At 41.8% G+C, this 13,730-nt stretch overlaps 1 protein-coding gene across 2 annotated transcripts in view; it reads right to left on the bottom strand.

Annotated features, from left to right (window-relative positions):
- acvr2aa (activin A receptor type 2Aa) overlaps positions 1–13,730 on the bottom strand; it is a 199,655-nt gene that overhangs the window by 19,119 nt on the left and 166,806 nt on the right. For both annotated transcript variants that reach the window (XM_060929260.1, XM_060929261.1), the window contains exons 5-6: positions 10,472–10,615; positions 9,977–10,120 (exon numbers count right to left, since the gene is read on the bottom strand). In XM_060929260.1, the coding sequence (XP_060785243.1) occupies positions 9,977–10,120; positions 10,472–10,615 (288 nt within the window). The remainder of the gene's footprint in view (positions 1–9,976; positions 10,121–10,471; positions 10,616–13,730) is intronic.

The raw sequence follows: 13,730 nt of genomic DNA, 5'->3' as shown, positions 1-13,730 counted from the left end.
CTTCCAGAGTGGATAAGTTAAAAACAGCCCCCGTTGCATATCCGTCTAAACTACCCAATACGCCAAACTCTGCTCGGATCTGCTCACGTCGGGTACGCGTTTACGTCATAGTAAGAGCATGTGTGGCAGCGGGGGCGTGGTCAAGCGCCGGTCTGTGACAGGAGGGTGGAGTCAGGAAAGGTAAGTGGCAGAATCACTACACCTGATGTCAATTAACCTGTGTTTGTGTGTCTTCCCAGTGACCGCGCCCTATTTAAAGAGGGAGAGCAGAGACGCTCATCCCCAAGCTAGACGCCGGTTGCGTGTGTGTCTGTTGGTTTAAAAATCTTGTTAGACTGAAAAGTGTGGCAATAAAGCCTATTTGTAAACCTGATCTCTGTCCTGCCGTCCTCTGTGCTCCACCCACTCATATAGAACGGCTACAGCATGTCTGATTACATCGATCCAATGGACCTTCAAGCTGCTCTGGCAACCTCACGAGTAGCCATAGGCAGAGTAGTCAAAGTTTTCGCGGCGCAGATGTGCAGATCAGACAAGACGGAAGACGTTGCGCATGCGTGCAGACATAGCGGAGGTCTTTCACAGCACCACCTAGCCGCCTGGCATGCACATCCAATTGAATTCCACACATTTATGCGTCACCGTATAGATGCGGATTTCCTCCTTGAAAACGGTCGTGTAGACGCAGAAAAAAGTGAGAACGAAAACGGACTTTTGCGTTTTTGTTTCAGACCGTCCCCGTGTAAAGTGGGCCAAAATTTATTTTCCTTAATCCGCACTATTTTGATCAAAGAATACAGCAGGGCAAGCATGGCAGCAGACATTTTGATTCAAGAGAAAATTACCCAGAATTCCGTGCACTGGGGGTCTGAGGGCTCTAGAGGACCTGGTGTGAACAGAAAGAGGACTGAGGCCCCATCAAAGCTTAACTGGACCAGAAAGAGAACCCAGTCCTCTTTGTAATAAATTCACAGTGTGAACACAAAAAGAACTGAGTTCTTTTTCTGTTGGTCCACTTTTTGGTCCACTTAAAGAGGACCGAGTCTGGTTCCTTTAAAGGGGACCAGGTGTGAAAACACCCTAAATCAGGGTCACGGTTGTGACGTGGTCCCTGTTCTGCCTCACCGCACTGAGAATTTCAGAAACAACACTCATATAGGACAAAATGTCTTGTCAGTATACACAGAGATATTCTCACCGTAACCCATTGGACACAGTGTCACCCAGTAACACTGAAGAATTTATTTCTCCACAGATTTATTTCACCCACACATCAGGTATCACTCGTCATTCAAGCACAACGTTCTGAGGGTACAGTGGGCACTGGCTCATCGGTAATATATATATATATATATACACATGGATTAAAGCAAAAAAAAAAAAATTATTTGACTGAAAATTTACGGGGGGGGGGGGGGGGGGTGTTATGGGTGGATTTCGATGAAATTCTACGGGGGGGGGGGTATGGGTGGATTTCGATGAAATTCTACGTGGGGGGGTTATGGGTGGATTTCGATGAAATTCTACGGGGGGGGGTTATGGGTGGATTTCGATGAAATTCTACGTGGGGGGGTTATGGGTGGATTTCGATGAAATTCTACGGGGGGGGGTTATGGGTGGATTTCGATGAAATCCTACAGGGGGGTTATGGGTGGATTTCGATGAAATTCTACGTGGGGGGGTTATGGGTGGATTTCGATGAAATTCTACGGGGGGGGTTATGGGTGGATTTCGATGAAATCCTACAGGGGGGGTTATGGGTGGATTTCGATGAAATCCTACAGGGGGGGTTATGGGTGGATTTCGATGAAATTCTACGTGGGGGGGTTATGGGTGGATTTCGATGAAATTCTACGGGGGGGTTATGGGTGGATTTCGATGAAATTCTACGGGGGGGGGTTATGGGTGGATTTCGATGAAATTCTACGTGGGGGGGTTATGGGTGGATTTCGATGAAATTCTACGGGGGGGGTTATGGGTGGATTTCGATGAAATCCTACAGGGGGGGTTATGGGTGGATTTCGATGAAATCCTACAGGGGGGGTTATGGGTGGATTTCGATGAAATCCTACGGGGGGGTTATGGGTGGATTTCGATGAAATCCTACAGGGGGGGTTATGGGTGGATTTCGATGAAATCCTACAGGGGGGGTTATGGGTGGATTTCGATGAAATTCTACGGGGGGGGTTATGGGTGGATTTCGATGAAATTCTACGGGGGGGTTATGGGTGGATTTCGATGAAATTCTACGGGGGGGGGTTATGGGTGGATTTCGATGAAATTCTACGTGGGGGGGTTATGGGTGGATTTCGATGAAATTCTACGTGGGGGGGTTATGGGTGGATTTCGATGAAATCCTACAGGGGGGGGTTATGGGTGGATTTCGATGAAATTCTACGGGGGGGGGGTTATGGGTGGATTTCGATGAAATTCTACGTGGGGGGGTTATGGGTGGATTTCGATGAAATTCTACGGGGGGGGGGTTATGGGTGGATTTCGATGAAATCCTACAGGGGGGGTTATGGGTGGATTTCGATGAAATTCTACGGGGGGGTTATGGGTGGATTTCGATGAAATTCTGAGAATGATTAACTTAGAACTGGTAACTTTATTATCAATTAATTAATGGATTAATATATTCAATTTATTGCACTCTCTTTCCATTGCTTCCGTATATTATTTTTTTGTGGCAAACCACACAAATGCAAGCGCCTGGAATGTTTAGTTTTTTGCACCATGAACTAAATGGCTTTCCGTTTTCACCTATTTCGTACAGCCAAGCCCACCTTCACTTGTTTTTTACACCTTTATCGATGGCAGACACATCAGTGCCTTCTTTCATGTAAAGCGCATCCATGCTGCCGAAACCGAAAGCAGAACGACATGCTCCTCTATGCTCGACGTCAATATAGAAAAAAGTTTGGATCTTCGCTTAAATTAAAATTGGGGTTCGACCTTACTTTGTGTTGAATACGACTTCAAAAACAATTCAAGATTTTATTAAGAGAAATATTGTGGCCAACACGAGTGTTAAGTTACCTAAAAGATCGCGTGAATTTGGCTGCTATCTACTTTGCGTTCGTTCTCATTTTCCTCCATCATTTCATCGGCCAGAAACAGATGTTTTGACGTAATTTAACTTAGTAGGCTATGATTATTACAACCCCGATTCCGAAAAAGTTGGGACAAAGTACAAATTGTAAATAAAAACGGAATGCAATGATGTGGAAGTTTCAAAATTCCATATTTTATTCAGAACAGAACATAGATGACATATCAAATGTTTAAACTGAGAAAATGTATCATTTAAAGAGAAAAATTAGGTGATTTTAAATTTCATGACAACAACACATCTCAAAAAAGTTGGGACAAGGCCATGTTTCCCACTGTGAGACATCCCCTTTTCTCTTTACAACAGTCTGTAAACGTCTGGGGACTGAGGAGACAAGTTGCTCAAGTTTAGGGATAGGAATGTTAACCCATTCTTGTCTAATGTAGGATTCTAGTTGCTCAACTGTCTTAGGTCTTTTTTGTCGTATCTTCCGTTTTATGATGCGCCAAATGTTTTCTATGGGTGAAAGATCTGGACTGCAGGCTGGCCAGTTCAGTACCCGGACCCTTCTTCTACACAGCCATGATGCTGTAATTGATGCAGTATGTGGTTTGGCATTGTCATGTTGGAAAATGCAAGGTCTTCCCTGAAAGAGACGTCGTCTGGATGGGAGCATATGTTGCTCTAGAACCTGGATATACCTTTCAGCATTGATGGTGTCTTTCCAGATGTGTAAGCTGCCCATGCCACACGCACTAATGCAACCCCATACCATCAGAGATGCAGGCTTCTGAACTGAGCGCTGATAACAACTTGGGTCGTCCTTCTCCTCTTTAGTCCGAATGACACGGCGTCCCTGATTTCCATAAAGAACTTCACATTTTGATTCGTCTGACCACAGAACAGTTTTCCACTTTGCCACAGTCCATTTTAAATGAGCCTTGGCCCAGAGAAGACGTCTGCGCTTCTGGATCGTGTTTAGATACGGCTTCTTCTTTGAACTATAGAGTTTTAGCTGGCAACGGCGGATGGCACGGTGAATTGTGTTCACAGATAATGTTCTCTGGAAATATTCCTGAGCACATTTTGTGATTTCCTATACAGAAGCATGCCTGTATGTGATGCAGTGCCGTCTAAGGGCCCGAAGATCACGGGCACCCAGTATGGTTTTCCGGCCTTGACCCTTACGCACAGAGATTCTTCCAGATTCTCTGAATCTTTTGATGATATTATGCACTGTAGATGATGATGTGTTCAAACTCTTTGCAATTTTACACTGTCGAACTCCTTTCTGATATTGCTCCACTATTTGTCGGCGCAGAATTAGGGGGATTGGTGATCCTCTTCCCATCTTTACTTCTGAGAGCCGCTGCCACTCCAAGATGCTCTTTTTATACCCAGTCATGTTAATGACCTATTGTCAATTGACCTAATGAGTTGCAATTTGGTCCTCCAGCTGTTCCTTTTTTGTACCTTTAACTTTTCCAGCCTCTTATTGCCCCTGTCCCAACTTTTTTGAGATGTGTTGCTGTCATGAAATTTCAAATGAGCCAATATTTGGCATGAAATTTCAAAATGTCTCACTTTCGACATTTGATATGTTGTCTATGTTCTATTGTGAATACAATATCAGTTTTTGAGATTTGTAAATTATTGCATTCCGTTTTTATTTACAATTTGTACTTTGCCCCAACTTTTTTGGAATCGGGGTTGTATTTAACCGTAGTCTTCTAGACATTTTGACTGTTAGGGGCATTGAACGCTGGTGTATGATTTTCAGGGAATAAAGTTTAGCGCATGTCGGAACATCACTGCGCTCGCAGCCTCCAACTCCTCAAACGTCCTTTAAATTGTGATATAACGTAGGCTATAAGGCACGGTTCTAACATACCTTACACATTGGCCTAACGAAAATAATAATTGTTGGGGCGTCTGCTGATGTGTTCGCTATAAATTTAGGTCTAATTACTTCTGACAGTCTGCAAGCATTGCACCGTCGGGTCTTCAAGTCTGGCTGAAGCAGAGGAGCGGGCTTTCCGGGGTTTATTTATTTATTTATTTTAACATGCTCTATTTCTATATGTCCAGGTTTGAACTAAGTCATTTTGGCAAGATTTAATTTAATACAAAACAGAAATGGTCAGACACAAGCACGCCGAGCACATGGGAATGTATTTTGCCAATTTTGACAGCGCATGTTTTTTTAATGCCGCACCGTAGACAGCGAACGTTTAAACATGATCAAACATAGGAAATGAACGACACAAAGCATGGCTCAAAAACAAAAAAGTTAAATAAACCCTGCTGATAGTCGATGGTGTTGCAACACATCAGTGTTATAACCCAATCTCTACCCAACCACCCGTCATTTTAATTCTCCTCGGATCAGCACCGACCTCACGTTTGGCCTTGGGAGAGTTCAGTTGACGGAAATCCGTCACACGACGGAAAACTTTAATCCATGTATATATGAATGTTTTCAAATTCAATGATGGTTTAAAACGTTTATAAACTTTAAAGATAACAAATCCCTACAGATATATATATATATAAAATGGAGGTAACCGTAACGATATATTAGATTCCTCCTGACTCCATCTTTGACAATTTCAGTAAAACGTACCTTTGTGCTTTTTTGTTTTGATGTGCTCCTGGATGTTTCGAGCTCCTCTGTTTCCATAATTGATCATATCTGAGCACAGAATACACAGAACCTTTCCCGGCACGTCTGCTTTTCGGATATGTTCCGTCAGGCACGTCGTCACAGTTTGTGTCCCTATCTGCACGGTAACGCTACTATCGAGCCATGCCCATCGGAAACAGTTCTTTATCCCGTTCGATTTATCGATTTCCCTGGCACCATCCTCATTTTTGCGGTCCAAAACTTTCGCCATATTGGCGAAGTAACTTTGAAAACTAACCGAAATAACTAGAACTTAAGAAGTGATCAAAACCGTCTATGTGTAGCTTGTTTCTCCGCGAATTGTAGAAGTGAGATGAAGCTAGCGCCAAAACGTTGCCGGAAATCGTCGTGAGTTGTCGTTAGCATAAATATTGAAGAAGGCAATGACGATTTCCGTTATCACAGCTGCAACTAATTTTGCGATGAGCGTTGCCGAAAGATGCTGGCGGGCGGACGGGCGGGCCCGCCTGCTTGTGCCACCACAAGCCTCGTCTCACGCCGACCCCCCCTCGAAATTTTCTCAACAGATTTACACGTTTCACAAAAATGACATTTTCAGCGGGAAAAACTCGGAATTCCGCAGATCCGTGGAAAATTCTCATCTCTGAACTGGACGGATGCTGTACAGTGGAGAAAACAACCGTTAGAAAAAGAGCTGTCCGGTATCAGTGATCCTGTCCCGGCTGTAGCCTCAGACCTCTGGTCTTGGTTGACAGGAGTGGAACCCGACACGGTCGTCTGCTCTCGTAGTCCATCTACAGTGTCTTGCAAAAGTATTCATCCCCCTTGGTGTTTGTCCTGTTTTGTTGCATTACAAGCTGGCATTAAAATGGATTTTTGGAGGGTTAGCACCATTTGATTTACACAACATGACGACAACTTTGAAAGGTGCACATTGTTACTTTATTTTGACACAAACAATAATTAAGATGAAAAAACAAAAATCTGGAGTGTGCACAGGTATTCCCCCCTCCCCAAGTCAATACTTTGTAGAGCCACCTTTTGCTGCAATTACAGCTGCAAGTCTCTTGGGGTTTGTCTCTATTAGCTTAGCACATCAAGCCACTGGGATTTTTTGCCCATTCCTCAAAGCAAAACTGCTCCAACTCCTTCAAGTTATGCCACGGATTCTCAACTGGATTGAGGTCTGGGCATTGATTAGGGCATGCCAAGACATTTAACTGTTTCCCTTTAAACCACTCCAGTGTAGCTTTAGCAGTATGTTTAGGGTTATTGTCCTGCTGGAACGTGAACCTTCGTCCCAGTCTCAAACCTCTGGCCGACTCCAACAGATTTTCCTCCAGAATTGCTCTGTATTTAGTGCCATCCATCTTTCCTTCAGTCCTGACCAGCTTTCCTGTCCCTGCAGATGAAAAACATCCCCACAGCATGATGCTGCCACCACCATGCTTCACTGTAGGAAGGGTGTTCTCAGGGTGTTGGGTTTGTACCACACATGGCGTTTCCCATGATGGCCAAAAAGATCAATTTTAGCCTCATTTGACTAGAGAATCTCCTTCCATGTGTTTGGGGAGTCTGCCACATGCTCTTGGGCAAACTCCAAACATGATTTTTTAAGCAATGACTTTTTTCTGGCCACTCTTCCATAAAGCCCCGCTCTGTGGAGTGTACTGCTTAAAGTGGCCCTATGGACAGATACTCCCATCTCCGCTGTGGATCTTTGCAGCTCCTTCAGTGTTATCTTTGGTGCATCTCTGATTAATGCCCTCCTTGCCCGATCTGTGAGTTTTGGTGGGTGGTCTTCTCTTGTCAGGTTTGTAGTGGTACCATATTCAGGGTCTCTGCACATTTCTGACCAGCAAAAATAATACTTTTTAAGACCATTTTAAGACCACTGAGTATAAAAAATAAGACCACTACCGCGGAACAAATACATACAGTAAAAAAAAAAAAAAGCACACTCTAGGTTAAGTTCAAAGCATTTTTTTAATAAATAAGTGCATCTTCAGTTTACAAAACAGAACATTAGCTGCCTTCTCGATATTTTAATAGTAGGGTACTGCTGTAAACATAAACAGTGAGGAAACAAATTGATCTTCAGTTAACAAAACAGAACATTAACTGCCTTCTCGATATTTTAATAGTAGGGTACTGCCATGAACAAACAGTGAGGAAACAAGGAAGTTTGACTACTGATCGAACTGCCTCTGGGGACTGTTGTTGCCCGACTAGCAGCATAGCGCATATGCTTTTCCCCTTTCGAGTGAGCGTCAAGGGCTTTACAGCCCATTGTTGTTAACTTGATGTCTTTCCGACATACCTTACATCTCGCTTCATATTCTGAAGTTGCTGTTGTTAGCCAACTTTTGTATTTTGGCTCCTCAAGCCACTTGTTACGAAACTTACACTTCCCCATCTCCGTTCATGTTCAAGTTCAACCACTTCTTCCTCGTCTGCTCTACTCTCAATGGTTCTACTACATGGATAAAAGAACACACTGCCCCCTGTGGCGTGGTTCCTGCGCTATTAGAACTAGTGCTAGACACACAACGGCTCTTGTGCTACTTGTTCAGCATCTTTATAACAAACGACGCTGGTTGAATAAATAACGTTAGCGCGGAAAAAAAATCCAGACATATGTTTTTTTTTTTTCATTTACCGTAGGTTACCCGGATGAAATTTAATACCTCCCATGTGAAATTTAATACCATAGCTCAAAAAAATAGCAAAATATAATGCTTTTTAAGACCTTAAAAAACACATATTAAAAATAAGACTTTTTAAGACTTTTTAAGGATCCGCGGAGACCCTGCATATTCTTTCCATTCTGCTATAATGGATTTAATGGTGCTCCATGGGATATTTTTAAAAACCCAACTCTGATCTATACTTCTCCACAACTTCATCTCTGACCTGTTTGGAGGCTCCTTGGTTTTCATGTTGCTTGCCTAATTAGTAGTGTTGCAGCGTCAGGGTCCTTCCAGGACAGGTTGATTTATACCGGTATAGACATCATGTGACAGATCATGTGATGCTTTGATTGCACACGGGTGGATCTTAAAATCCACTGATTATGTGACTTATGAAGTGAACTGGTTGAACCGGCTCCTATTTAGGGGTTTCATACGAAAGGGGGTGAATACCTATGCACACTCCAGATTTTTTTTTTCAATCTTAATTATTGTTTGTGTCACAATAAAACAACAATTTTCACCTTCAAAGTTGTCGGCATGTTGTGTAAATCAAATGGTTCTAACCCTCCAAAAATCCATTTTAATTCCGGCTCGTAATGCGACAAAACACCAAGGGGGATGAATACTTTTGCAAGGCACTGTACCTCTGGGTTCAAGGTGTCGACGTTTTTCTGCTCATCATGACTGTAAAAAAAAAAAAAAGGGTCTGGCCGTTCTACTGACCTCTCTCGTCAACAAGGCATTTCTGATTATAGAACTGCCCCCTCTCCGTTCCCAATCCCATTCTGATGTGAACATGAACTGAAGCTTCTGACCTGTACATGTATCTGCATTGTGCATAAATGGCTGCATGAACAACGCTCCACAATATCTCAAACAATCTTTTACACTTAACAATTTCCGCCACAACACCCGTTCGGGCCCCTTTTCCCTTCTTGTCCCCAGAGTTAGATCTTTTGGACAGTCATCTTTTCAATTCACTGGTTCTGTTTTATGGAATAACCTCCCCGCCCATATTAAGTCTCATTCCAACAAATTTAGTTTTAAAAAGGAAGTAAAAAAGCATCTAGTCACTTGTCTACACAATCAAGGATCAAATCCTTTCCTCTATACATAGTATTTTAATTTTTTTTTTTTTCATACCTACGATTGCGACTTTATGGTGTTTAACCTGTAAAATAATTACTATGTATTAAGATTCTTGTTTTATTATAATTATTTTTACTTTTTTTTATTAAATTTCCATACATATTCAGTATTAATTAACTTAATATGTATATGTGATAATTATATGTGATTAATGTATAATTAGTATTTACCCGCCATCATGTCATTACTCATATGGACCGCAATGGAAATAAGTTTTAAACTTTCTTGCGTTATCCATGTACAACTAGTGTATATTTTCCATATTGTATTTATTACATTATGTATATACATTAGTTTACTAAATAAACAAACAAACAAACAAACGAGAACGAGCAGGAGTTCCTATTAAGGTGGCCTGTGTGTGTCTATTTACTACGAAAGCTGTGCAAACTACAACTCCATGAACAAAATGTTCTCTTATCTCAGCTATTATATTACCTTTTCATGGTAAGCTGTGATGAGCCACAGCTCAGTGTCCAGGTTGGCCCCTCTTTTCTCTGCGCCGATGAACTGCAGGATGTTCTCGTGCCTCATGCCGGGCAGGTTGTATATGTCGTACTCATTTTGCCAAGACTGCTTATCCTGACAAGAAAAACAGGAGGTATGCAATTCGGTTAAGGAACTAGATAAGACAGTTTGGTCGTGGCCTATTACACTACGAAAGGCAGCGGTAAAAGTAATTAGGTCTGGTGATTAGGTTAAAGTAAGGAGAGGGAAATGATCCTAAATATAATTTTAAGTGAAGCTGGAAAGGGCAATTGATGACTGTGAAAAATTCAAGTGTAATACAACCACCTGTGCATTAATTTCAGACCTGGGGTTATAGCTGATAGCGTGCAAAAGTGCTGATACGCTGTCGGTCAGCTAACTGCCTCTTATGGAGAGAATAAGCTCGGGTGATTAGCTCAGCGGCTTTGAAAGCTTTTCACATACCTGAATGGGGAAGATCTTGACAGCCACATAGTCGTTGAGCAGCTGAGCTTTCCACACACAACCGAACCGACCGCGGGCTTTAATCTCAAGCAACTGCAGTGGCTTCTGGCCAAGGATGGGTGAAGGGGGCATGGGGCCAGGGTCCTGAAACACATGGACAAAATGGAAAGAAATGAAATGAGGGCGCTCTCATGGATATAGTGGGGCTGGTTGAATGATTGAGTGGCAGTTCTCTCTTGAAGGGCACTGTGCTCATCCTCGTGAGCACAACCTTGGGGACATGTTGGGTCGCCCGAGATGTGAATGGGGTTGCAGGAGGCACCGTGTCCAACATTCGCTACACTGGGCACTGGCAGTGCACAGAGCAAATATCTAAAATATAAAATACATGTGGGATTTTATCCAACCCAACTGTTGGTACTACTGACTAGAATTTATTGCTGGGACACAGTGGACATTTTTATTGTTTTCTGTAAATACAGCTATAATCTCATAGTGATGAAAACTGGAGCAAGTTCTGTCTCATGCTTTCAATAAACCAAGCCACTGCTTGTACAATCAGTCATGGAGCTCTAAGCTGGTGAAGCATATTTTATATAAGGGTTGTTTTACAATCAGGGTACGCAAGCTAAAAATCACATTTAACACTTATTATCTTCAATATCAAAAGGCTTGACTAAATAAACTTGGTTGTTTATTGTAGCCCTGTGATAGTGCTATTTACCATGCAAAAAAAAATTTGGTGATAACCAGGGCTTTGAACCGGTTCAAGGAACGAAAACGAAAACCGGGAACTTTTTCTATTTCACATGGAACAGAAACAAAACCAGAAACTTTATTATTGTTTATGTTCCGGAACAGAAACGCTTATTAAAAATAATGGTTTCCGTAGCCTACAAATAAAAAAGTCATTCTTCTCCTGCGCAAGTTTCTATGACCCGCTGGGGTTCACTTCCTGTGTGACGTTCGCTGACTGAATGGAGAGAGCGTGAGGGTGGACTACTATCACGTCTCCACATCTTAAATAAATATTGCAGTCTATCGTTATTCAAAAACGTCAATTTCAAACACGATATCAATATATTTGTCCACGTTAATGAGAGGCTCGCGAACATTAAATGACGTTAACCTCTGTTAGCCTATCAATGCATAGGGCCTGACTAGCCTTTGGTAACACACTAAACGAATTATCTTTCATTTTTGGCACTTTTTCTGTTTGTGTAGATGGGAAGACGTACTGAGAATCCAAATCGCCAACATTTGAAATAATAATTGTTTTGAATTATTTCTTGTCTTATTTAATGAAGGTTGTAATAGAATTAGCCTACATTTGGCTTAAGCTGGATGAGACAGAGACATAATTTTATAGCCATTTGTTAAACAGCTGACAGGGAACGTAATTAACCGTTCCGGGAACGAGATTTTTTTGTTCTAACCGGTTCGGGAACGTCTATTTAATGGTGGAACCCAAAACCGGAAACGTTAAAATTCCGTTTTTGTTCGGAACGAACCAATAGGAAAAAAATTCTGGTTCAAAGCCCTGGTGATAAGGTTATTTTTGGTGAATGTATGGCAATATGTGTCATATTTAGCAAAATTACTCGTGTCATTTAGAAAAAGTGCTTTTTTGACCACAGGTAGCTCCAAAAGGGATGCACTTAAATCATTCTTTATACCATAAAACAAATATTTGGTTCCATATCATTGGAAACATAGTTAAGTTTTAATGTTGAACGCCAGTAAGTTTTCAGACTATTTTGATCAAATTAGTATGGAATTGTGTCAAAAAATGTCCTCTCCGAGACAGCTAATTTTTCAATATAAAATAACATATCTAAAATGATTATTTTCATCCTAAAATGTGGTCAAGATATTGGGACATAAATATTAGAGACAACTAACACAAAGCTTACAGCCTTATATTTAAAAGCACTATGGAAGGAGTGGATTCTGAATTGCCAAAAAAAAAAAATGTCCTCTCCGAGAATCGCTTCATTTGTTTCTCCCAGCCCTGCTTAAAGCGACACTTAATCTTCTTTATCTTATAGCAGATTACACAAAACTACCATACACACATCTGTCAAAAAATTACCTGAAATCTGTTCTTTAACTTGTCCTTCACTTAAAAACTGGTACAAGAACCAGTTTGAATTTTGGACCCCTGTGACACAAACTTTGTACCCTGATTGTAAAACAACCCATAATATATATATTTTATACACACACACACACACACACACACACACTGCTCAGCGTAAATGAGTACACCCCCTTTGAAAAGTAACATTTTAAACAATATCTCAATGAACACAAACAATTTCCAAAATGTTGACAAGACAAAGTTTAATATAACATCTGTTTAACTTATAACGGGAAAGTAAGGTTAATAATATAACTTAGATTACACGTTTTTCAGTTTTACTCAAATTAGGGTGGTGCAAAAATGAGTACACCGCACAACAAAAACTACTACTGTACATCTAGTACTTTGTATGGCCTCCATGATTTTTAATGACAGCACCGAGTCTTCTAGGCATGGAATGAACAAGTTGGCGACATTTTGCAACATCAATCTTTTTCCATTCTTCAACAACGACCTCTTTTAGTGACTGGATGCTGGATGGAGAGTGATGCTCAACTTGTCTCTTCAGAATTCCCCATAGGTGTTCGATTGGGTTCAGATCAGGAGACATACTCGGCCACTGAATCACTTTCACCCTGTTCTTCTTCTTCAGAAATCCAACAGTGGCCTTAGATGTGTGTTTAGTCATGTTGGAAAAGTGCACGACGACCAAGGGCACGGAGTGATAGTAGCATCTTCTCTTTCAGTATAGAGCAATACATCTGTGAATTCATGATGCCATCAATGAAATGCAGCTCCCCGACACCAGCAGCACTCATGCAGCCCCACATAAGGACACTGCCACCACCGTGTTTCACTGTAGGCACCAGGCATTTTTCTTTGTATTCCTCACCTTTGTGACGCCATACAGTTTTGAAGCCATCAGTTCCAAAAACATTTATCTTGGTCTCATCACTCCAGAGTATAGAGTCCCAGTAGTCTTCATCTTTGTCAGCATGGGCCCTGCAAACTCTAAGCGGGCTTTTTTGTGCCTGGGCTTTAGCAGAGGCTTCTTTCGTGGACGGCATCCATGCATGCCATTCCTCTGCAGCGTACGCCGTATTGTGTCACGGGAAATAGTCACCCCAGTTTGGCTTTCTACTTCTTTAGATAACTGCAGTGAACTTGCATGGCGAT

The sequence above is a fragment of the Neoarius graeffei genome, chromosome 9, assembly GCF_027579695.1.
Source record: "Neoarius graeffei isolate fNeoGra1 chromosome 9, fNeoGra1.pri, whole genome shotgun sequence".
In the NCBI taxonomy this organism is placed as follows: domain Eukaryota; kingdom Metazoa; phylum Chordata; class Actinopteri; order Siluriformes; family Ariidae; genus Neoarius; species Neoarius graeffei.
Note: the sequence above shows the minus strand (reverse complement) of the source record. Positions and strands in the feature narration are given on the sequence as shown.